Here is a 25,265-nt window from a genome sequence, read left to right as displayed (position 1 = left end):
TTATTCATTGATTGATACCTTCCTGGGAATTTTTGAAATTAAGGTGATTTGAAACGACCTAGATTTCCTTTCTCTTGATCATTTAGAAATGAACAGTGTTTTTTGTTGTCTAACTTCTGAAATATCAGTATGTCTTCATAGGATTTTTTGAATTGAGGCACCTGGCTTTTTTTCCCATAAATACAGTAAATTTTTATTTTTTATTTTTTATTTTTTTGCTTCTGGAAATAATGCCCCCTCTCTCTATGACAGAATCTCCATGACAGAATATTTTTCCCATGTTGTTATATCCCTGTCAAGTGAAAGCTCGGTATCCAAAAGTAAAATACAAAATTTTCAAATCAGAAGCCTAAACAAATCTCTTCTTCCCTACTCCGAACATGCATGCTTGAAGTTGACTCATGCATTTGCCTCTTCAAGTGATTAAAGTGTATGAAGTTTATTCTTTGGGAATGCTGAGAGCTTCTTGGATAGATAGGGCCATAAGCCATGAAGATTCAGACTTAGAATTATCATGAATATATTTACTTAGAAGATTGAGACAGGATCCTGAAAGACATTTTGCTCAGTAAGATCAAATCTCTTTAGTCTTATTACCTCTATGTCTTAAAGTTTAAAAAGACTTTATATGGTTTGAATGAGGTAAAATGACTTGGCTTATACTGATTGTACTAATAAGGCTTTGGGAACTCTTATGGCATTATGTGGGTTGCATTTAAGAAGAAAGGTGGTGTAGAAAGGTAACTTTTTAAAATTTAATGCTTTTTAAAATTAAAAGTGTTTTTAGGGTTGTTGCGTAAAATAATTAAATCTTACATTTTTCCAAGGCTTGTTTATAAATTTGCAGAGAGTAAACAACTAAGTTAGTGATATTTTTTGAAATTTTAATTTGTGACATCTGTTTTTAAGTGTTTCTGTAGATACAAAATTTTCCTCAGTTGAACACAAATACTAATTATTTTTTCCACGAAGCACCAAAAACTTTCAATTCTTTATGTACTATGTGTGTGTATATATGATAAAATGTTTAGGTATTACTAAATATACATGTAAAATATTTTTTGTAATTTGTTAATATTTTTATCATTATGCAATACTTTGAATAATTTATTCTCTTTTGTCCAGGTTGAAGATTGTAAAAATTTCTTTTAAGTGCAAACAGTTTTTTATTCAACTTAGAAAAGAATTGGTGAGTACTGATTTAATAATTATTGATGTAAATGAAGCCTTTTAAGAAATACCCATTCATGACAGAAGTTTTCTATTAGTACAAGTGAAAGTGCAATTAATACTATGGATAACTGCCTGCTGAGGTAATGAATTCACTTGTTATAACAAAATGTACTTGTTTTTCCAATGTGTATGTGGTTCTCATTTAAAGTTCTTCTAGATACTCCTCTTGCTGTTTCTCGAGCTTAGAAACTGATTTCTCACACATGATGTTCATTGAAAACCTCGGGGTCCCTGTATGGAGGGCAGCAAATGAGCATTTCATATATCCCTTTTCCCCTACTAAATCTCTAGTACTTCCTTTCGTATATAAGTTCATTTCGTTTTAGGGGAGCTGAGTGTTACAAGTTCATGAACTTATAACACGTTGCCTCCCTTTGTTGGAGTGGTAATGGCTTTATATATTAAAAATAACAAATTGGGTTGTCATGGAAAGTATGGTGTTGCAAATAATTTCATCTTGTAAATGATTTTATGTGTTTCATTAAATCAAACTAACCTTATCCTTTGATTTACATTATTTCTTAGAAATCTGAGAAATCTTGGCAGATTAGTGCAGATTTCAAGATGATTGTATGTGTATGTGTGTAAAATGTATTTGAAACCTTAAAAATGTCTTTGGGGCTGTCCACAGTGGCTCAATCCTATAATCCCAGCACTTTGAGAGGCTGAGGTGGGAGGATCACTTGAGACCAGAAGTTCCAGACCAGTCTTGGCAACTTAGTGAGACACTGTCTCTACAAAAAAAAAAAAAAGGAAAAAAAAATTAGCCAGGTGTGATGATGTGTGCCTCTAGTCCCAGCTACTCAGGAGGCTGAGGTGGGAGGATCTCTGGAGCCCAGGAATTCAAGGCTGCAATGAGCTATCATCACACCACTGTACTCTAGTCTGGATAACATAGGGAGTCCCTGTCTCCAAAAACAAACAAACAAAAAAAGCTTTTGGCTACAGTGGTGGCTTCTACCTGTTATCTCAGCTGCTTGGAAGGCTGAGGTGGGAGGATAGGTTGAGCCCAGGAGTTCAAGGCTGCAATGAGCTATGCTTGTGCCACTGTACTGCAGCATGGGCAACAGAGCAGGACACTACTGCCTCTTGAAAAATAAAGAAAGTCTTTGAATCAGCTCTGTTGTGTTGATCTACTAAGTGATTATAAACTGTGGTTTATCATTTATGTTCATAAAATATAAAGGGATTTTTTTCAAGAGAATTTTTATTGAAATAAAATATAATACCGAAAATGTGCATATTTTAAGTACACAACTTGATGAAGTGAACATATCCATATCAGCACCTCCAAGATATGTAGGATATGTACCTCCTTCTAATATGTAGAACTTTACCAGCACCCCAGATGCTTGAAATGTTGCTGCTGGAGCTGATGCCCACTTCCAGTCATTAAGCCTCCTGGAAGGTAAACATTACTCTCATTTGTATGACCATGGATTAATTTGCTTATATTTGAACTTTAAAAAATGAAATTATACAGTTGTTGTCTTTACTGTCTGCCTTCTTTCCCTTAACATTTTTTGTGAGATTCATCCATGTTGTTGCATATAACATTAGTTCGTTTCACTTATGTATGGTATTCCTCTGAATGACTATGCCATAAATTATTAATTCATTCTGCTGTTAATGGACAGCTTTGCCATTTCCAGGTTGGGGATATTATGACTAATGCTGCTAATGGAAATTCTTTTACATGTTTTAAAATTTAGCTGATTAAAATATAATACTGTTATCTGGAAACCAGAGGGCAAATATTTTACTTTAAGTAATCGTAGATGGCACTGTAGAAGTCAACTTTTCTAATTTAACGTCTAATAATATCCCATCATAATACTATTGTTATTAATAATAGTTATAATATCCAGGCTTTATTGAGAACTTACTATGTGCCTGGTAAAAGACCGGTCATTTTCATATCACTGAATCCTCACACTCATTTTCTGAAGTAGTGTACCAGTTAAAAGTGTGTTTACCAATAAGTGATAACAGCAACAATATCTAACTGACAACTGATTAAAGACAGTATACAGGGATCCTTTTGTAGTTCATAAGCATGATGATTAGATTTTCATGCTATTTGGTAAGATACGCCTTCCTCAGACTTTGTTACAGCATAGGCACATTACAACCTGTCTGATAGGAGAAAAGAAAGTAAAGATGGTATACAGGCCAGGCACGGTGGCTCACGCCTGTAATCCCAGCACTGTGGGAGGCTAAGGTGGGTGGATTGCTTGAGACCAGGAGTTCAAGACCAGCCTGGCCAATATGGCGAAACCCCATCTCTACTAAAATACAAAAAAATAGTTGGATGTGGTGGCACACACCTGTATTTGCCGTTGCTTGGGAGGCTAAGGCACAAGAATGTCTTGATGAAGGTTGCAGTGAGCCTATATCGCGCCATTGCACTCCAGCCTGGACAACAGAGCAAGACTCCATCCCAGGAGGTGAAGGTTGCAGTGAGCTTATATCACGCCACTGCACTCCAGCCTGGACAACAGAGCAAGACTCCATCTCAAAAAAAAAAAAAAAAAAAGACAGTATACAGGCATACTCTGCAGAAGATGGCCTTGTTAATGTCGTCTTTCTAAAACATCTCTTTGTTTTTAAATACCCAAACTTCATACAATATACTTATCTCTCAATACAACTTTTTTTGTGTATTGTTTAGAAATTGGGCTGGAAAAATTTTTGTTACATTTCAAATATAATGATAGAATATGGAAATTACTTACAGACTTTTTGAAAAGTATACCAAGTGTCAAAATGCGTGAATATATATGCATCTTAGATGCTGATAGTGAGAAGCATTAGTGCATCACAGTAGCTGAGACATTTTCTCTTACTTTGCATAACGTTTATGGCATATGGTAAAACATATAAACTATATATGTTAGTACAAACAAAACAACTATTAACCATAAGTAAGACTTAATTTTCTCGTAATCAAGAAGTGATGTTTTAAGCATGTTTCCTTCTGATATGATAGTTTAATACTTTATACATGGGCATTTTATTATGTATTAGTCATGGGAAATATCTTAATGAACTTTTGATGGGCAAGGATATCTTTAACCGGACATAGAAGGAAACCTTCATACCCTTAAAAGATTGATGATTTGGACTGTGTTAAGATTAATAACTCTCTTCATCAAAAGATATCACTAAGAGAGTGAAACAGTATAGAACATTATGTAATACACACAGAATCCTTGGTTTTATATGCATCCTGATAGAAATATATGCCAGTGAATTGAATAGACAGTTCACAATTGAGGATATCCACGTGGCCATTAACATTGAACCTCAGTATTTATAAAGGAGGTTCAAAGTATAACCAAAATATGCTACCTCTACATACACAACAGAACAGTAAGGGGAAAGAAATTGATAAACCAGTAGTTTGTGAATATATGGCACATATACTACTGGTGGGAGGGAGTGTATATTGATCTACCCATTTTGGAAAACTGTTGGGCATTATCTACCAAAGCTGAGCATATGCGTACATCAAATGACCCAGCAACAAAAATGTGCATATGTGTACACCAGAGAACATACAGAAATATGCATGGCTGCATTCTTATATCCCCAAACTAGAAATATCAAATGTCTGTGAACAGTAAAGTGGATAAGTTAACTATTAAATTCATTATAATAGAGTACTGTGGAAATGAGTGAATTGCTGCTTCACAAACTTTGAATTTATATCAGAAACATAATGCTGAACAAAAGCCAGACCTAAAGACACATATGTGTGATTCCATGTATGTACAATAAAGTTCAAAAACAAGCATGACTATTCTATGGTGATAAAGGCAGAAGAGTGATTAACTTTGGGAAGGTAATCTGGTAGAAAGGGGAGATAAAGGATACTTCTGCGGTGATAATAACGATCCATTTCTGGAACTGGGTAAAGGTTAAATGGTTGCATTTATTGTGTGAAAATCAGAGCTGTGCAATTATGGGATGTGAATATTGCTATATATGGTTTACTTTAATGACATTATTTATTTAGAAATCTGTACCAGTGTTCAAGAAAATGGAAAATTATTTTAGTACTAATTTTAAAATTTGAATTATGTAATAGTGTTCAGAGCTGCTGAATGTTCTTATTTACAATCTCGACAGATATTTTAAATTAGGAATATTGTTAAAAGTTGTGATGATGTATTTTAACATTTAATTTATGGCCTAGAATTATATTTTGAAACAGAGTCATAGCTAATGTTGAAAACAGATACATATTAAAAGTTTGAGCTTATTTCTAACTATGATCTAAGGTAAAAGTTCCTAAGAGTTGTAATATGAATGAACAAGGCCAGCACGGGAACTCATGATGTAATTCCAGCACTTTGTGAGGCCAAGGCAGGTAGATCACTTGAGGTCAGGAGTTCAAGACCAGCCTGGCCACCATGGTGAAACCCTGTCTCTACTAAACATAGAAAAAGTTAGCTGGGTTTGGTGGTGCATGCCTTTAATTCCTGCTACTCGGGACCCTGAGGCTCAAGAGTCACTTGAACCCATGAGGCGGAGGTTGCAGTGAGCCAAGATTGCACCACTGCACTCTAGCCTGGGTGACAGAGTAAGACTCTCTCAAAAAAAAAAAAAAAAAAAAAAAAAAAGACTGAATTAGGTCCAGATTTTGCAGGCTTTTCCGTATACTTCATTGCCTTTTTATTGGATAAGCAAAAAACCCTAGATAAAAGATCCTGTAGATTCTATCTATATCATTAACAAGTTCGTGTTTAGAAGGCTAGAATAATTTATCTGTCAAAAGTAAATTAAATGGAGCATTAGATCCTGACATTTTTTTGGTATTCTCTGCATTTTGTCATTTATTACAGCATGAATCTAGAGAAACATTATTGGGATTTAATATGGTGAATTACAGAGCATGTAAAAATTTGTGGAAAGCATGTGTAGAACATCACACATTCTTCCGTTTGGACAGACCACTTCCACCTCAAAAGAATTTTTTTGCACATTATTTTACATTAGGTTCAAAATTCCGGTACTGGTAAGTATTGCTTCTGTGTTAAGGCTTTATTGTTGGGGTTTTTTCCTTTCTTGAAAATAAAGATGTAGTTTATGGAACCATACAGCCTCTGTTACACATACTTAACTGAGTCAAAATTCGCATGGATTGCAACCTCTGTATCAGTATCATTAAAAAGTTCTATCGGTTCTTGTGATATACTACAGGCTTGAGAAGCCACTTCTGTTTTCTGTATTTCCTGGTCATTATTTTCTGGAGTAAATTAACTACATTTACTTATTTACAGTCAAGACAGATGACATAATTTCTATTGTGTCTTTATTAGATATTTACTTAAAAACTTTTCTTTGTTCTAAGACACCCAAGATATCTTCTGCTTAAAACTATATAATTATTGGTTTTTTAATTTAGAATTTAGCATATTTTTGGGTTGTCAGACCCTTTATTGTAAAGAGTTTAAAATAGTCACGAGGCAAAATCAGATTTAGTCATTGAACAGTAACCCCAGGTTCCGTTTCCTAAAATTGTTTTATTCTTGATAGCTTTTATTTTTTCTGAAGGCAACAGATCTTTGGGGAATAACTAAATCTGAAGAAGCTCTGATTAGTTTTACCTATGGAATTATTACAGGGCCCAAGAAAGCTAGTTTTTAAGTGGAACCTGGTAAGAATCATGTAGAAAGTTACTCATTATCTTTTAGTAAAACAAGTATTATTCATTCTTGTTGGTTTATGCTTCACAAAATAAGATTTTTCATCTTCGATAAATAAAACCCTTGTCCAGTCGCAGTGGCTCACACCTGTAATCCCAGCACCTTGGGAGGCCGAGACAGGCGGATCACCAGAGGTCAGGAGTTCAAGACCAGCCTGGCCAACATGGTGAAACCCCGTCTCTACCAAAAACAAAAAAAAATTAGCCAGGCATGGTGGCGGGCACTTGTAATCCCAGCTACTTGGGAGGCTAAGGCACGAGAATCGCTTGAACCCAGGAGGCAGAGGTTTCAGTGAGCCGACATCTTGCCATTGCACTCCATCCTGGGTGACAGAGTGAGACTCCATCTCAAAAATAAAAATAAAATAAAATAAAAAAGCCTTGACCGTTATGTGTTAAGATTAATTCATGTTATATATTCATGAGAAAAATGTTTAGATGTTCCCAGAAAAGATTTAAATAGTAAACCTAAACATGTATAATTGCCTAATTTGTAATGTCAGTAAAAATAACAGTATGAAGCTTAGTACAGGATATGTCACTTAAAATACATGACTCCAACCCCAGAAAAATTAGCAAAAGTGGCTCAAAAGTTCAGTATTAACAAACAGAATTAGAATATTTTTAACCGAACAAAAGGCACAGTAATTTTCTAAGCGGTTTGCTGTCATGTTTAACTCCTTTTTTTGCCTTTCCTGAAAGCAATTTTGAGCAAAGTAAGGTGACAGTACTTACAAATTTAAAAGTAAATAGATGGAAGGAGAAAGTGTCAGACCTATAATGAAAGTCAAGGAAAAAGCAAAGAGGCTTACCTACTGTTAATAAATCTCAGCAAGGACAGAAGAAATCTCCACGGCTTTATGTGAAATGAGAACAGTACAAACCCTAAAGATATTATTTCAGTGAATTTAATTTCTAATTGATTACCAGGGTAGTTATACAAGGACTACTCTTACCCTCTGTTTGAATTCTCTTTTCTCCGCTTTGTCCTTGCGAATGTGACATAAACACACACCATTTAATTTAGATACAAAGAAATGAGTAGGACCAATAATCAGTCTTCAACTGTAATTCAAGCAAGTCTCAGACAAGATGAGAAAAAAGTCAAGTTACCCAAACCATACCAAAGCAAACAAAGTTTACATATGGTGACTTCAAATACAAAAAACAGTTGGAAAAACCTGTTTGGGAGGAAATCATCACTGAAACAGAAGGAAATTTGTACCATAAATATTAATAAAAGCAAGTTCAAGGACAGTCTGATTTAAAAAAAAAAAAAAAAAAAGATCAACCGGGAGGGGAGCAACACCTGCCATTCAGAAGGCTGTTACTGCCCTTGGGGAAGATTGGCCTAGTATTGACAAATTTTACATGTTTTTCAACAAACTGAGATTAAGGACTATTAAATGGGATATGTACATTTTAGAAAATTGAACAATTATTTTAACAGCTTTATTGAAGTATAATTCACACATAAGAAATCATATTCGAAGTTTAAAATCTGATGTTAGTATGATGAATTACTTTGATTGCATTTCAAGTGTTAAGCTAGCCCTACATTCCTAGGATAAACCCCACTTGGCAATGATATCCTTTATATATATTGATTGATTCACTTTGCTAAATTTTGTTTAGGATTTTCGCATATGTGTTTATGAGGGATAGATCTCTGTAGTTTTCTTTCTTACGATACCATTTTCAGATTTTATCATGTCAGGGTCAAATTGGCTTCATTGAATGTGTTGAGAAAGTTCCATTTTCTGGAAGAGGCTGCATAATAATAATATTATTTCCTTTTTAAATGTTTGATAGAATTTGCAAATTAATTCATCTGGGGCAGGAGTCTTATTTATAAATAGGAAGGTTTTGAACTTTCAAATTCTTTAATAGATAAGGCAATTAAGGTTTTGTCTTTCTTCCTGAGCAAGATTTGGTAGTTTGTGTCTGTCAGCAAATTTATCCATTTCATCTAGATTGTTGAATTTATTGGCACAGAGTTTATAATATTCCCCATTTCTTTTTAATCTCTAGAATATGTAATAATGTTGCTTGTCTCATTCTTGGTATTGGTAACTTGTGTCTTCTTTTTTTCTTGATTAGTCTGCTAGTGGTTTATCAGTTTTAATTAAATATTTTAAAATAATGTAGGCCAGGCATGGGGGCCTATAATCTCGGTGCTTTGGGAGACCAAGGTGGGAGGATTGTTTGAGGCCAGGAGTTCAAGTCCAGCCTGGGCAACATAGGCAGACCCCTGTCTCTACCAAAAGTTTAAAAATTAGCTGGGCTTTTTGGCATGCACCTGTAGTCCTAACTACTCAGGAGGCTCAGGGAGGAGGATCAGTTGAGGCCAGGAGTTCAAAGTTATAGGACTATGATCAGGCCACTGCACTTCAGCCTGGGTGACAGAGCAAGACCCTGTCTCTTAACAACAACAAACAGTATGTATGCCAAATAAAACTTATGTCTTCAAGCTTGTATTACTTGTGGGCCATCGTTTGTCAACCAAGTCCTAAAGACAAAAACATGACCAAAAAATATTAAACATGATCACATTGCCATTCAAGTCCAAAGTCAACACATAGACATTATCCAATATGAAAAAACTCAGAGAATATAACATCTTCAGGACCTTCCTGGAAACATTTATTGAGTAGTAAAATTCAGCAAACCAGGAGATAAATCAAAATAACCGAAGAAGAATCCTGATAAAAAGCACTGAGTGAAGATTAAATCCTCTATATAGAAACAATTATTGACAACTATGAGAATTATAACTGCAGAATAAAATTAAAATAGTATAAACTTTGCCAAAGTAGAATAAATAATATAACTTAAAAAAAATGAAGCAAGGGACTAGTGGGAGGAAGTGTTTGAACCCTTAAAGTTTGAAACAATTTTAGACATTAACACAGTGCTTCTTAAGGTTTTCTTAATCTTTTTTCCTTTTTTTTTAAATGAATGGCAGTCTTTTTTATCTTTTATTTCACTGGAAACCAGTTTAATTTTTTTCATTGAAAGTGGCATATATACCATAATTACATTGTAATAAAATTATTGTGTCTGTATGTCTAGCCTTTTTAATGTTTATATACATGAATTTCAGAATGATTTTTACCTGCTTATAATTGTGATGATTTCTTTATGGATAGGACTGTGGCTAAAAACAATTTTTTTGTTCTTTTTATATTTTTCTATGTTGCTTGAATAACTTATAATAAGCCTATATATATATATATAGAGAGAGAGAGAGAACTTTCTCATTGCTCAAAAGATAAGTATCTTACTGTGAAAGTTTAGTGTTCCGAAACTGGAACAGTTTTTCATTTTGTGGTAATGATAATACTGAACCCCTAATGTCTGTATTATGGACAATATGAAATATAAGACTTTCTCTCATTAATTTTTTTTTAAATGTTTTTTATGAAATTTAACTTCTTACTCCAGCCTTTTGAGTAAGTGTCCCATTTGAATCTTCTTCACTGGAGAATTAATGTATCAGTCAGAGTTCAGTCAGGGAAACAGAAAGCCCTTTTGGTATTTCAAACAAAAGCAATTCAATTGAAGAAATTAGTTACATGGTTGTTGGAAATGCTGGGAAAGCAAAAGGGAGGAAACGTGGTTATGAAGAAACAAACAGGAAGAAGGGGTAATGCCTAAAATTCAGATGCATGGGTCACCCGTGGGCTGGAGTCCACAAACCTACACCTGCTACTACACTGTTAGAGCTCTGTTTCCCTGACTGAACTCTGACTGATACATTAATTTTCCAGTGAAGAAAAGTCAGTCTGTATCTTGCAGAGAAGTACTGCTTTAATCAAGGATGGGACCATCTACAGGATGCTTTTTCTCACTATGCCCTATCCCCATAACTATTAAAGCAGCTGCCAGCAGCTACCAGTTTACTGCTCTGCCTTTCTCCACTTTCTGATCTTCCACCAGTACCTTCTAAAAGCAGAACCTAAGGCAAAATAATCTAGAAAATGGAATTTGTTTATCATAGCCCTTGCAAAACATAGGGCACAGGACAGGATTGGGCCTATGACAGCTCGCACATTAAATTGTATATATGTAATCGTATATATTTATAGTTTTAAAAAGTTAAGCTTTGCGTTTGTAGTTCTTAAGAACTTTAAAACATATCCAAAGCACTTTTTAATCATCAAAATGATTAGACGTCTTGTAAATGAACTAGGAATGGGAGCATAAAAAATGGTAGCTGGACACAGTCCTGTCCCTAATGAGTATGCACTAAATAAACTTTTTTTCCCTTCATAATAAGCAGTGGTGGAGAATACTGGAACTGTTGTCATACTTAAAATGTTGAAATGCTCTTTTGACTGACAGATGGTACTGGGACTATCAGATCTATTACTTTCTCCACCAGTCTCTTCATGTGCATATCCTTATCTCTGTTCCAAAGTATTCAGAGGATTAACATCATTATTCTAATGTGGAAATACAAAACAATGATGAACTTTAATGTATTACCTCCCTCTTAGAGGAAATACTTTCTTAGGAAAATTCAACTTGAAGTTTAAAAATCATGGTAATATTTCTCATTTTTCCATTAAAATCTCATAAAAGTGTCATTCAATTCATATTTACTGATCTTTATCCATGGAAAATAGTCTTAAAATTGCTTGCTTAACTATGGAAACTGGCATTTGGCTGATTTTATATGCATTCGTTATCTATATTTGTATATGGTTACATTTGATACACCTCAAATTTATGTTCATTCACAGTTAAGTAATGAGAATGTCTCAAATAAATGCTCTGAGAACTTTTATTAACAAATTTCATCTGAACACATTGGTGTATACCTCAGAAGAAGATCAGTTTCTCTGTATCAACAATTTCCCTCTAGACAAATCAGCTTGAAAACAAATCTCCTAGTGCCAAACCCCCACGATTTTTCTGCCTCAGTTCCTTCCTCTAAACAAAAATCTGGAGCTGTTCTGTGTCTGGACATGGAGGGAGTTGAACACATCTTTCTTCATGAATGGGAGAAATGTAACTAAGCTTCATTCATCCAGGCAGAATTGGAATGTTGTCCAGTCTTTTTATTCTCTGCTTCCTTTTCTCTGCTAGAAATGTCTTGTCTCTTAGGAAATTATACTATAATCATGTTATGTGTTGTCATTTTATCTTATAGTTCTCTTTAAGACTTTATTGTTGTGCATATTTATATATTTCAGTGGGAGAACTGAAGTCCAGTCAGTTCAGTATGGCAAAGAAAAGGCAAATAAAGACAGGGTATTTGCAAGGTAAGCCAAATCTGTTTCATTGTCTGAATTTTTTTAAAAGATGGATTGAGTTTACTAAAATTTTTCTAAATATTTTTTCTTAAGTTTTTCTAAATATTTCAAATTTTTGATTACAGAATTATCACTATTCTTTAACAGTAAATAATGTTGAGGGAATGATAAACTAGCTTGTCTAGTTTATTGATTCATTTTTTATATGAACATTAATAGTGTGCCAGGCATTGCAGCTCTGAATAGGCTGATCAGATATTATGTTATTAATATAATATTTTGTTCAAGGTTGCTTTCCTTTTTTAAACATTTTTGAGAAATATAGTGACTTATTTCATGTTATCAAGCCATTTCCATATTTATTTAAATTATATTGTTAAGAGATAAGTTGTTTTATTTTTGTTTACCATTTATTGTCTTTATTTCTTTAGGGTCTATCATAGTCAATTTGCTCTTCTTTTTTTGTTGTTGTTTTTGTTTTGAGACGGAGTCTTACTCTGTTACCTAGGCTGGAGTGCAGTGGCCCAATCTCAGCTCACTGCAACCTCCGCCTTCTGGGTTAAAGCAATTCTCCTGCCTCAGCCTCCCTAGTAGCTGGGATTACGCATGCCACCACACCTGGCTAATAGTTTTGTATTTTTAGTAGAGATGGGGTTTCACCATGTCAGCCAGGCTGGTCTTGAACTCCTGACCTCAGGTGGTCCCCCCACCTCAGCCTCCCAAAGTGCTGGGATTACAGGCATGAGCCACCACTCCTGACCTAGCTGATTTGCTTTTTAACAAGTGAAATGACATGATAAGATCTGTGTTTTAGAAAATAGTATTATGAGCAACGATAGAGAATGGATTAGAAAGGAAAGCCTCGTTACCCAGAAACTAATTATAAGGTAATTGCAGTAATCCAAGTGAAAATAATAAAGCCTGAACAAAAACATTGGTAATGGAATGGAAAATAGGGAACAAATTTAAGGAATGTTTTGTAGGCAGAACTAGCAGAATCTGATGACCAACTGGACACAGGTGTGTTAGAGACAAGCGTCTGTTTTCAGTGAAAATTACTTTGAGAGGCTAAGTCTTTTAATTAGTTATGTGCTTGGCATCTACTGCTATTAGAGGCTTGAGTTTTAATAAAGAGAACTAGAAAGTTTGCTTTTGATTTCACTCTGTTTAAATTTTGTTCTTAAGCCTTTATCTAACAGACCTTCTTTGTGTTTCCAGAGTAAAGGGAGTTTTGTGTTCTTGGTTTTTTTCTTCCTCCTTCCAAAAGTGGAAATTGCTTTTTTCCCCTAGTAATGTAAGTGATAGCTCATTATGTTTAAATACTCCAACAGTATCAAAGAACATAAAGAAAATTTATCATCCGAAGACAACTTTTTAAAAAAATTTTTATACTCATTATTCAGGATTTTTCTATGCATATACTCATAGAGACATTTTTATATGTATGTTTGTTTTGAAATTGTTTTATACTATTTGTTGTTTGTTTTTATCATTTAACATATCATGCACATTTTCTTTGCCGTTCAAAAATCTAGTCATTTATAATGGCAATAAATCTTTTAACAGTTAAATACTTTAATTGTAAACTATAAACTTAACTTTTAGGATTCCTGCCTTTACTGAGCCACGTCCCTGCCTCCAGAGTAGTTGTTGCTAAGACTTTGTAAGGATATCACAGTAATATGTGACATACAGCTTACATTTAGTAGTCTAGTATATGAGGAAATAATAGTTTAGTACGTTGTGAATTAACATTAATAGAAGAGCCATAAATGGTAACTTAATCTTTATTTTAAAAATCAAATGCTTGAGATAATATACTTTATTTTCATTGTGTTGTGACTGATAGGAAAATTTGCACTGCAATGTGAGGGGGTTGGACCAAATGGTGTCATGAGTTGTCTTCAAATCAAAAAATCCTATAATTTAAACCTGTGATAATGGAAAACCTTCACACCTAAATTACTTTGAATTCACTTATGGAAAATGAAATCTGAGTCAGTGTATTTTTTTTAAAAACCAATAACATTTCTTAAAATATTTTTCTGATTCTTAGTGTTGTAACACCATAACAATGTACTTAAAACTTTTTTATTCCTCTCTTAACAAGCGTCTTCTTTCTTGCTTGACTTTTATAAAAAGTATAGAACATGTGATTTGATCACTAGTTGTATGTAGTATATCCTAATATGAATACCAGATCATAGGTGTATTTATATATTAAGTTAATATCACATATAAATGGTTTCTTTATAAGTGTTAATGTTTTAATATTTTGATCATATCAGATTTTAGAAATAAGCAGAGTTATACCTGCATTTAGTTGTTCATTTTGTGTATTCATTATTAAAATGTATGGTTGTTTAATAGGTTATTTTATAAAACAAAGAGCCATTATTCAGTGAATAGTAGAGGTAAAATTTCAATATTATAAGCCTCAAACAACTCTCCTATTCCTTTTGTTTTTCTGGAATTGTGTGGTTCCTCTGAAATAATAAGGTATCAGCTACAATGAGGTTGTAATAGTACTGGGCTGTTTAATGATCTCTCTTCCTCTGAAAGATGAAGCTTTTCTGGGATTGTTTTTCTAATATGTTAGGATCTAATTGTAATAAACAGATACATACCTACCAAAATTCTCTAATGGTTTTAGTAATTATTAAGTTATTTTATTAAAGTACCAGATAATTCTAGAGTTCTTTTTTTTCCTTTGGGTTTCAGTTGGCAATATGAATAGATAGAAAAGGCTCCTCCTTAAACTTTTCATATAACAATTTTTTAGCAATCATTAAATGTTTTTTCTTTTTTCTGATTATCACCGCTTCGTGTTCGCCTCAGCAGCACGTATACTGATAATCACCTCTTCAAATTGCTTTCACATTTTGCAGTTGTCATATATCTAAGAAAAGAGAAAAACAATGTTCTCATACAATAGAAAAATAAGGTGCCCTGCACAGAAAAGAAGCTTACCACATCGCAAACACACTGATGCTGTGTGGTATTTTTTTCTCTGAAATTTCCACACTCAACAGGAAACATAGACAGCAAGCTTGAGTGGGCGGTTCCCTGAGGTTAAAACTGTTAATAAAATAAAATACATGAAGTTTGGTTTTAAGTTCAAAGTGTCCAGCCATGTTTAGTCCATTAACAGCAATAAAGTGTTCTGACGCTTCAGACTAGGTGAGTGTGCTGGAATTTTTTTTCTTCAAATGACTTTTTCCAGCTTTTAGAAAATGAAAGTAGTTGATGTACTGATTACAGTTAGTGAACTTTCATACAGCTTACATTTCGTAGTTTAATATTTGAGGAAATAATAGTTTATTACATGATAAATTAGCATTAATAGAGCCGTAAATATTAATCTTTATTTTAAAAATCAAATGCATGAGATAATATACTTTATTTTCATTCTGTTGTGACTGATAAGAAAATTTGCACTGCAATATGAGGGGGTCAAACTAAATGGTGTCATGAATTGTCTTCAAATCAAAAAATCCTATAATTTAAACCTGTGATAATGGGAAACGTTCACACCTAAATTACTTTGAATTCAGTTACGGAAAATGAAATCTGAGTCAATGTATCTTTTTTAAAACTAATAACATTCCATGTCTTAGAAAATGCCTACAAGTTTTTTGATTAAGGAAATGTCATTAGGCCAAACTAAAAAAGTTTTAGCTATGAATTGCTGAAATGATAGGACACTTGTGTAGTTTAGATTCATAAGTAACTTAAATTTTTTGTGGTTTAGTAAAATTAATAGGCTAAAACATTGCCCTGAAAATTTGGATATTCATAAATCATAAAATTCAGGAGGTAGGGAGAGACCTATGGGTCATATTGTGCTAATAAATTTATACATTTAGATACAGAAACATAAGAGGTTTGCCTAATAAGCCACATCTAGAATTCAGAGTCCTTATTATTTTAATGCTTCCTACTGTACACATAATAATGATTTATTCAGTTCTCTTTGGTCAGTGTTCTTGTGCGTTTTAGTCCAACCTTTCTTTTTACACGTTTAACATATTGGAAAGGAAATTCTAGTAGATAGTGAAACTTCAAACTTCGTGAGATCATTATGTATCAGAATTCTAATGTTATTAAGTTTTAATGTAATCAGATGAGTTAATATAGCGTTTGCTTTGTGCCTTCCTTGGTAATTGTTTTATTTTTTTAGCCATACAGAAGTGTATACATAGTACATGATGAGAGGAAAATATCCCAATGAGCTAAAAAGCAAGTCCAATACTACCTGCAATTCTTTATCATTATAGGAAAATCTGAAAATAAATCCAAATTCACACAACAAAAGCCCATAATTCCTATTAACTATAACCAAAAATAGTCTTCATTTTTAAATTTTAATCAAATAGGTATTTCTACCTAAATGTTTATGATCTGATTTTTGTAGGAAGACAACAGGATGTTTCGTTTTTTGTAAATTGTGCTATAATGGAAAATATATATAATTTTTATATGCTTCAGTTAATTACTGAAATATAATACTGTTTACAAGATGATTTATTATATACTTTAGATATGTAGCTTAAATTATTAGCCTCCACATTAACTCTCCACGTCGTAAAGCCAGGCATTTAAAGGATAACATATATTTTCAGCTAATTTTGTCCATTATCTGAATTTGCATATAAAAATACTTTACTTGTTAACATTCCTAAAATTCTAAGGGTTTATGATCTCTGCATAGATCAATATCTTTTGATCTGAATGAATCAATATCAAAATCTTTCTCTCTCTCTCTCTTTCTCTGTTTCTCTCTCTTTCTTTCTTTCTTTCTTTTTTTTGAGACAGGGTTTTACTCCTGTCACCCAGGCTGTAATGCAGTGGTGCTAGCACAGCTCACTGCAGTCTCAAATTCCTGGGCTCAAGTGATCCTCTGACTTCAGCCTCCCAAGTAGCTTGGACTACAGGCACCTGCCATCATACCCAGCTAATTTATTTTTTATAGAGACAGAGTCTCCTTATGTTGCCCAAGCTGGTCTCAAACTCCTAAGTTCCAGTGATCCTCCCATCTGGGCCTCCCAAAGTGCTGGGATTACAGTCCTGAGCCACCCCGCCCAGCCAAGATCTTTTTTCAAAACATCACTTAGTTTTCATCTTTATCATTAGGATACCTGATAATATATAGATGGGTAACAAAACATATCCTTTTACTCCCCACCAATAAACAGAATTGTTAACCCTCCAAAATGTTTTTGGAAAAAAGGGAAAAATCCACTAACCTACTATATGTAAAAAATTGTTTAAGTAGATAAAATATAATATGCATAATTATTTTTGTTCTGTATTCATTGAGGCAGAGGACTGGAATTTAGATATAGAAGCATTCAGGAGATAATGTGCTAGGAATTATTTAATACAGCCCAAGATAAGCTAGTGTTCCAGATACTCTGGAATAGAAGTAGGTAGTATCTGTCTTATCAGTAACATATGAGAAAACGTTTGGTAGCAGACCCTTCCCTTTTTACCTTTCTCCTTCCTTTTCTTGTTTCTTCTGTTTTTCCTCATCCTTCTTATTCTCTTATTCTTTCTAGCCTATCCTTCCTTTATTCTTCATGTAAAACCAGTGTACATTCTTAGGAAGTTATTTGGTAAATAACCTCTAAATGCATTAATTTTTTACAAGTAAACTCTTTATGTTGCTCGTCTAGAACATAATCTATGAAAACAAATGTAGGATTTGATTCATAGTTTGGGATATAAAAATAAAACTTTTAACATATTATTTAATTTATTTCTGCAGATCCCCAAGTAAGCCCTTGGCACGGAAATTAATGGATTGGGAAGTAGTAAGCAGAAATTCAATATCTGATGACAGGTTAGAAACACAAAGCCTTCCATCACGATCTCCACCGGGAACTCCTAATCAGTAAGTGTGAATTCTGTGACCAACATCAGGTGTGAATTTTGCTAATTTCTAATTATTGGCTGTATATTTTTATGCCTAAGATAAAGATACGCAAAAATTGAGTTCTTTCGGTGAAACATGATTTTTGTTGCTCCAGAGCATTATTTTCTCTTCGCCTGCTGCTCATTGCAGAAGCAACACGGTATAGACTTGCGGGATGAGAGTAGCACATTGAATAAGGACCCCCCACTCTCAACTTTCCTCAACAGTTAACTTTCGCAGTTAAGAGTTCCTGATAAATGAAGATCTGTTAGACTTAAAATCTCATATGATTGTTGTTGACATACTCACTTTTCATGTGGATTCCCAGCAGAATTTCTAGGGGAGCATATATTGTTTGAAAATGCTTTGCAAGTGATTGTGATTCTCTGAAACCCCCACCTCAACCATGGCTTCAGCATGTTCTATGGCCTAGGAAAAGGGGTTTCCAGCACCAGTCCCTACAAGTTTAGTTCTCCCTGAGCTAAAAAGCACTGTGTGATTCACCACTCACCATATATGTACTTCAGTCTGACATTGCTCACAAAAGTTGTATGTTTTGGTGTAAATGATTGTAAGATCATAAATTAGCCAAATGTACTAGCCAAAGATGTTGATTATCTTAATTTGATAATATTACAAATGTTGTATGTAATTATGATAATGGTAAACAAATGTGTGCCAACATATTAACATACTTTATTAACTCATAAGGTTCACTTATACTTGAATGTTGGTATGCAATATAATATTTGAAGATGTCTTTTTTCATAAATGTTTTACGCACATTAATGTTTAATAAATTTGCACAAAATTCTAAACGTGGCTGGGTGTGGTGGCTCATTCCTGTAATCCCAGCACTTTGGGAGGCCGAGGCTTGTGGATTCCTTAAGGTCAGGAGTGCGAGACCAGCCGGGTCAAAATGGTGAAACCCCATCTTTACAAAAACACAGGAAAATTAGCTGAGCATGGTGACGTGCACCTGTCAGGTGGGTGGGGCAGGGATTGTTTGAACCCGGGAGGCAGAGGTTGCGGTGAGTTGAGATCACGCCACTGCACTTCATCCTCGGTCACGGAGTGAGACCCTATCTCAAAAAAAAAAAAAAACTAACAGCTACAGCATTGAAGCCTATTATCAGCTGAGGAATAAACTTTACCATATCGGAACAGTTTATACATAAACAGTTTGGTTCACAGAGCTTTAATACTTACATGTTAAAGCTACTCCTAGAAAAAAATGGACTTAGTAATTTCTATCTTGCCAATTTCAGGTTGCTTTTATCATTTTTTCTCATAAATGATTGCATATATTCAAAGCCTCATTAGGTTGTCTGAAGAAAATTCAGACCTTGTTTTTCTCTTCCCTTTTGCAACCAGCCATTTCTTCATTTATACCAGCAACATTAAAAAACAATAGCAAGTTATAGAAAACGTAAGATATTTAAGCCAAAGTACTCAAGTAATTAATTAATTAGCAGTAGCTCTGATTAAGTTTTCTGGTTAATGAAACAATTTTAGATACAACCTAAAAAGATTTTTTAACATTCTGAAGAGATAGTACAAAGTGGTGGTTAAGAGCATGGGCCCTGTAATCACTGTATACTTGACCTTGGGCAAGTTAATTAATCTCTGTCTCATTTTTCTCATCTACAAAATTATATTTATAATAATGTCTTTCTTATAGTACTGTTACGAGGATTAAATGAAATGCTTAGAGCAATGTCTGACACATACATAAGTACTGAAATATTGTAATTAAAAATTATAACAACACTACTTTGTGTGACTGTCAAGAGGATGGCAATAGAATTCAGTATCTATTCTAAGGATTCAAAGAAAGTCCCGTAAATAAAAGCATTTATAATGATTAAAAAATAATCAGACTAGAATATATTTCTAAATCATTTATTCTAATCCCTTTATTTTATAAATGCTGAATAAGACAAAATCGTAGTGACTGACACCTAGAAACATTAAGGCACTTAGAGATAGTAGGTGACTTTACAGGTAGAATCCTTGGCAGATTGTTGACTGTAACTCAGATCACTGACTTCCCATTCTCTGTTCTCTCTGTTTATATCACACTGTCTTTTTCAGAGATTGCTTAGTCAACATGGCTTGACTTAAAAACACATACCCACTTTCTGATGCAACCATATATTAAGAAACTTGGAAATTTTTTTTAAAAAATTTAAAAAATTTTTTAAAAGCATATTTTAATTCAGTTTTTCTCCCTCTTTATTTAGTCGAAATTCTGCATTCACGCAGGAAGGAACCCGGTTACGACCATCTTCAGTTGGTCATTTGGTAGACCATATGGTTCATACTTCCCCAAGCGAAGTGTTTGTGAATCAGAGATCTCCGTCATCAACACAAGCTAATAGCATTGTTCTGGAATCATCACCGTAAGAGCTTTTTTATTTTGCTTCCTCACTCTGTGTTTTCAATGCCCCAAATTGCTTTATTTAAAATAATCTGGGAAATTAGGATATTTGATACAAGATTTTAATTATGCAACTTTTCAAAAGTTATATATTTGCAATTATGCTCATTTGTTCCTGAGAGTTCTTGTTGCCTCTCCCTCCCCCACTCAGTCACTATGTTGTTATTTTGTTGACTTAGGTCTTCAATTTTTAGTGTATAAACTCAAATATTTCTGCAGATAATGTAGCACTCTGGTCAAGGAGGAGGGTAAAGTAGAACTTTCTTAATATTTTTAAAGGAAAAGAACCATAAGTATGAGTAAAAAGTGTTGAGAAAATTAAAATACTTACAAGGTATGTAGATAGGTAAGAAGATTTTTGAATTTACCTATGTAGATAGGTAAGAAGATTTATTTCTTGAGAAGGAGAAATTGGTGTAAGATATAGTGAATGTGATCAGGAGTAAAGGGTGGGCCCAAGAGTGGTAGGTGGAAGAGAGTACAGGTGTAGGGTCATGTTTGTCCCTGGGTAGGGTAAACCAAGGAAGACTGGCTGAGCTATCAAAACAAGTAAGAGTTCAGCCTGCATGATGTATATCTTGGTAAAACATTTTGATTGTGTGTATATATTATTTAAAATGGAGAAATAGGACAAATACACACTGTACAATGATACCTGTGGGGAATTAGTTGGCAAGAAATAAGATTGATGGGAGATTTAATGTTTTATTACTTTAGAATTTATAATTCTAAACTTTCCGGTTGATTTTTAATAATTATGTATGTTTTAATTTGGAAACTTTAAAAAGTATAGTAATTAAGGACATGATTGAAATATTGATTTGATTTTAAAATTACATACTTTCATGACATAAAAATGAACCATATGCAGGAATCACAAAAGCCTAATTATTACAAACCAAAACCAATATAACTCTTGAGGCCTAACAAAATTATCTTTATCTATTTTTAAAGGGCCTTTTCCAAAGAAAGACATGTAAACACAATTGAATATTTCCACATGTAAATTTTACAGATTCACAAACCCCCAAATCACTTGCTGATATGGTTTGGCTCTGTGTCCTCACCCAGATCTTACCTTGAATTGTAATCTCCAGGTGTCAAGGGCAGGACCAAGTAAAGGTAGTTGAATCATGGGGGTCATTTCCTCTTTCCGTCATGCTGTTCTTGTGATAATGAATGAGTCTTACAAGATCTGATGGTTTTATAAGTGTCTGGCATTTCCCCTGCGTGCACTCATTTTCTCTCCTGCCACCCTGTGAAGAGGTGCCTTCCACCATGATTGTAAATTTCCTGAGGCCTCCCCAGCCATGTGTAACTGTAAGTCAACTAAACCTCTTTTCTTTATAAATTACCCAGTCTCAGGTGTTTTTTCATAGCAGCATGAGAATGGACTAATACATTTGCCATCTCAAAACACCTTTATTCTACTTTCCTGACTTGAGTGGAGAAGCAAGTTCAGGGTAACTTGGAACTGTGAAGAGTTTTTGCTTCTTCTGTCTTGTGCACAAGATTATAAAATGCTTGGAGTCTCTTTGGACATGTATTTTATAAGGCTTATGTGTTTGTATTCCATTTTGAATCTATAATACTGCATTTGACATTCAACCAGTTTTTAACCTTAAGAATAGTGAGAGAGTTCTGAAAAGATAAGCTTAATAATAATAACTTACTTAGTTGCTTACAGTCAGTTTTACATAAATTCTCTCACTGTTCTATTCAGGAGAATTCAGTGAAGTAGGAAAGATATGTAATATCCATTTTATAGATAAGAAAGCCACACTTAGAACACTTGTCCCAATTTACAGAACAAAAACTCAGGCTTTCTCTAGCAGTCAGCCAGGAGAACTTTGTATTCCAAACAAGATGTTATAGATGTTCTTTGATTTGCAATTTAGATAAAATACTTTGCAACTTGGAATCCATAGATTTTAGTTTTTCTATTGTCCAAATGTGAAAAGAATTTAAATGATATATTGGATTAAGCACAGAACATTTCAACATGTAATGAAATAGATTTTTTTAAGGTTTTTCACATATTCCTTTTTTTAATTGTCAGATAAAATCATCTTACCAATTCTTTATTTAAGTGAGTACAGGAGGTTGCTTATACTGTTTAGAATAAAGTTATCATTTATAGGCTAAGGATAAAGTAAAGGAGACCACAGTCTACAACACAGCATGTGAATTGGATGGTTAAATTTATTAGGATACAAATTTCTAAAGGCGGCAACAGAGAGCTGCATTAACTGCAAAATGAGCTTTTTTTCACTGCTGTTGTTGAAGCATTTATAAGAAAATTTAAAGCTGACTGGACTGAAATAAATTGTGCACATTTTTTCACATATCTTGATTGACATTTCTAACAAACCTTTGGCTACTATGTGACAATATATTGCTCTGTTACCAGCATAGTACACTTGAATATAACATTTTCATTATTTACTCTCCACTTAACATTTTTCAAAATGTCAAATTGCCAAGTGTGGTGGTGTGTACCTGTTGTCCCGGCTTACTCAGGAGGCTGAGGCAGAAGGATCACTAGAGCCCAGGAGTTCGAGGATGTGTTGCTCCGTGATGGCACCTGTGGATGGTCACTGCACCTCATCCTGGACAATACAGCAAGACACCATCTTTTAGAAACTAAAAGCAAAAAAAAGGTCAAAGTTTAAGATAAGCAAGTTATTTTTGGTAAAAAGCCCCAATATGAATGTGGGGCATTTGGAACACTTTTAGAATTATATTGCCATCTCTCCTTTCTCTTAACAACCAAAAGTTAACACGAGTAGTACTTTTTTTTTAATGTGGGTAAAAATTTTTTTTTTTTTTTTTTGAGACGCAGTCTCACTCTGTCGCCCAGGCTGGAGTACAGTGGCGCGATCTCAGCTCACTGCAAGCTCCGCCTCCCGGGTTCACGCCATTCTTCTACCTCAGCCTCCTGAGTAGCTGGGACTACAGGCGCCCGTCACCTCGCCTGGCTAATTTTTTGTATTTTTAGTAGAGGCGGGGTTTCACCGTGTTAGCCAGGATGGTCTCGTTCTCCTGACCTCGTGATCCGCCCGTCTCGGCCTCCCAAAGTGCTGGGATTACAGGCGTGAGCCACCGCGCCCAGCTAATGTGGGTAAAATTTTTTGTGGGTAAACCGTGTACAGAATGTGTTTCGAGCCCTGGTGCCCCCTCCTCTAGTACATTTTAGGCAAATTATTGGTTTTAAATATATTAAAACAATTGAGTTAGAAATGTTATCAATTAAAGTAAATATGGATGTATATAAGCCCTGGTGTTTACTAATCTTGCTTTCTGTTCGTTAAAATATAAGTAATTTCTGTTAGAATTTAAAATATAGCAGTATTACCATAACCAAAATGAAGTGATTTAAAATACTCATATTCTGGATATGTTCTGATAAGTTCTAGGAGTTCTGTTGAGGCCTCAGATACTGACTGGGGGGATGCTTATTAGCATTTACCTATTTTGTAAATTGGCTTCTTAGAAACTTTTTTTTTTTTAGGAAAATGTTCCACTGCCACGAAAAGTTTGGAAACCTCTGATTTAAAATAACCTTCCTCCTTTTTGCAGTTACTTTCTTTTAGATGCAACTATATATCATAGTGGTTATGAGCACAAGCTCTGGATTCAGACTAGGTTTAAAACGGGGTTCCACTACTTCTAATTAGGTGACCTTTGGTGAGTTATTTTATCTCCGTAAGCCTGTTTCCTTACTGTTAAAAAACAGGGTGATAATAATACCTACCTCAAAGGATTGCTATAAGCATATAATAATTACATAGCTTTTTTCAGTTAAGCTTTTGGGATATATTCCAACAACTTTTAATATATTATCAATAGTTTGTCTGGATATTTGAAGTGTGAGCATCTGATTGAACACAGTGAGGAAGTCTCCAGATTCTCAACTTTGTTCTTACATCCCTAATCACACGATATTCTAGGCAGACTTTATAATCCACAAGTGGCTTTTTGTTTGTTTGTTTGTTTGTTTACTTAGGGACAGGGTCCTGCTCTGTTGCCTAGGCTGGAGTGCAGTGGTGTAATCACTGCTCCCTGCAGCCTCGACCTCCTAGGCTTAAGTAATCCTCCTACCTCAGCCTCCCAAGTAGCTGAGACTGCAGGAGCACGACACCATGCCCAGCTAATTTTTGTATTTCTTGTAGAAACAGGGTTGCATCATGTTGCCCAAGCTGGTCTTGAATTCCTGGGCTCAAGTGGTCCACCTGCCTCAGCCTCCCAAAGTTGTTTGGGAGGATTACAGGTTTGAGCCACCGTGCTTGGCCATCTTCAAGTGTTAAATCCATTTCCCTGAGCCATTCTTTCCTGGACTATTCCATTCTAGTCTTATCTAATGAATCCCCACAGCTTTTTCCATACCTCATCAGTTCCTTTTGCTTGGTCTTCAAAGCTTTGCCTTTCCTCCACCCCTCTCAACTACTGGCACTGATGATTTCCATCTACAATTCATTGTCCCCAATTCCCATTCCAGTCTTGATCAAGTTTAGCAATATGTTGTGAACTCTTCAAATACCAGGCTATTCTAGGACAAGGAGATTTAAAAAATCAAAGAAGGTTTGAATAGAAGGAGATACCAAGCCATGGGGACTTAGAGAATGTACCATATTAGATGCTATATTCGTGGCATCAAGACTAATTACGGGTCCCTGGACAGTAGCTGCAGTATGCTTACCTGTCATTCAT

The 25,265-nt window shown here is 34.4% G+C and overlaps 1 protein-coding gene and 1 non-coding gene across 32 annotated transcripts in view; both read left to right on the top strand.

The window, feature by feature from the left end:
- The window catches only part of PTPN4 (protein tyrosine phosphatase non-receptor type 4), a 293,063-nt gene that overhangs the window by 222,985 nt on the left and 44,813 nt on the right, over positions 1–25,265 (top strand). For 19 of the 31 annotated variants that reach the window (XM_005572938.4, XM_074008833.1, XM_074008831.1 and 16 more), the window contains 5 exons: positions 1,126–1,189; positions 6,081–6,253; positions 12,142–12,210; positions 17,969–18,094; positions 20,359–20,517. In XM_005572938.4, coding sequence (XP_005572995.1) covers positions 1,126–1,189; positions 6,081–6,253; positions 12,142–12,210; positions 17,969–18,094; positions 20,359–20,517 — 591 coding nt within the window. Of the gene's footprint in view, positions 1–1,125; positions 1,190–2,573; positions 2,642–6,080; positions 6,254–12,141; positions 12,211–15,325; positions 15,382–17,968; positions 18,095–20,358; positions 20,518–25,265 lie in introns of those variants that run through there. The other 12 variants (XM_074008849.1, XM_074008853.1, XM_074008848.1 and 9 more) reach the window with 5 other exon arrangements.
- Positions 3,269–3,375, top strand: LOC123568193 (small nucleolar RNA U13). The gene has a single exon (XR_006691410.2). It is a non-coding gene; the product is annotated as a small nucleolar RNA U13 (small nucleolar RNA).

Source organism: Macaca fascicularis, chromosome 12, assembly GCF_037993035.2.
Source record: "Macaca fascicularis isolate 582-1 chromosome 12, T2T-MFA8v1.1".
Classification (NCBI taxonomy): domain Eukaryota; kingdom Metazoa; phylum Chordata; class Mammalia; order Primates; family Cercopithecidae; genus Macaca; species Macaca fascicularis.
Note: the sequence above shows the minus strand (reverse complement) of the source record. Positions and strands in the feature narration are given on the sequence as shown.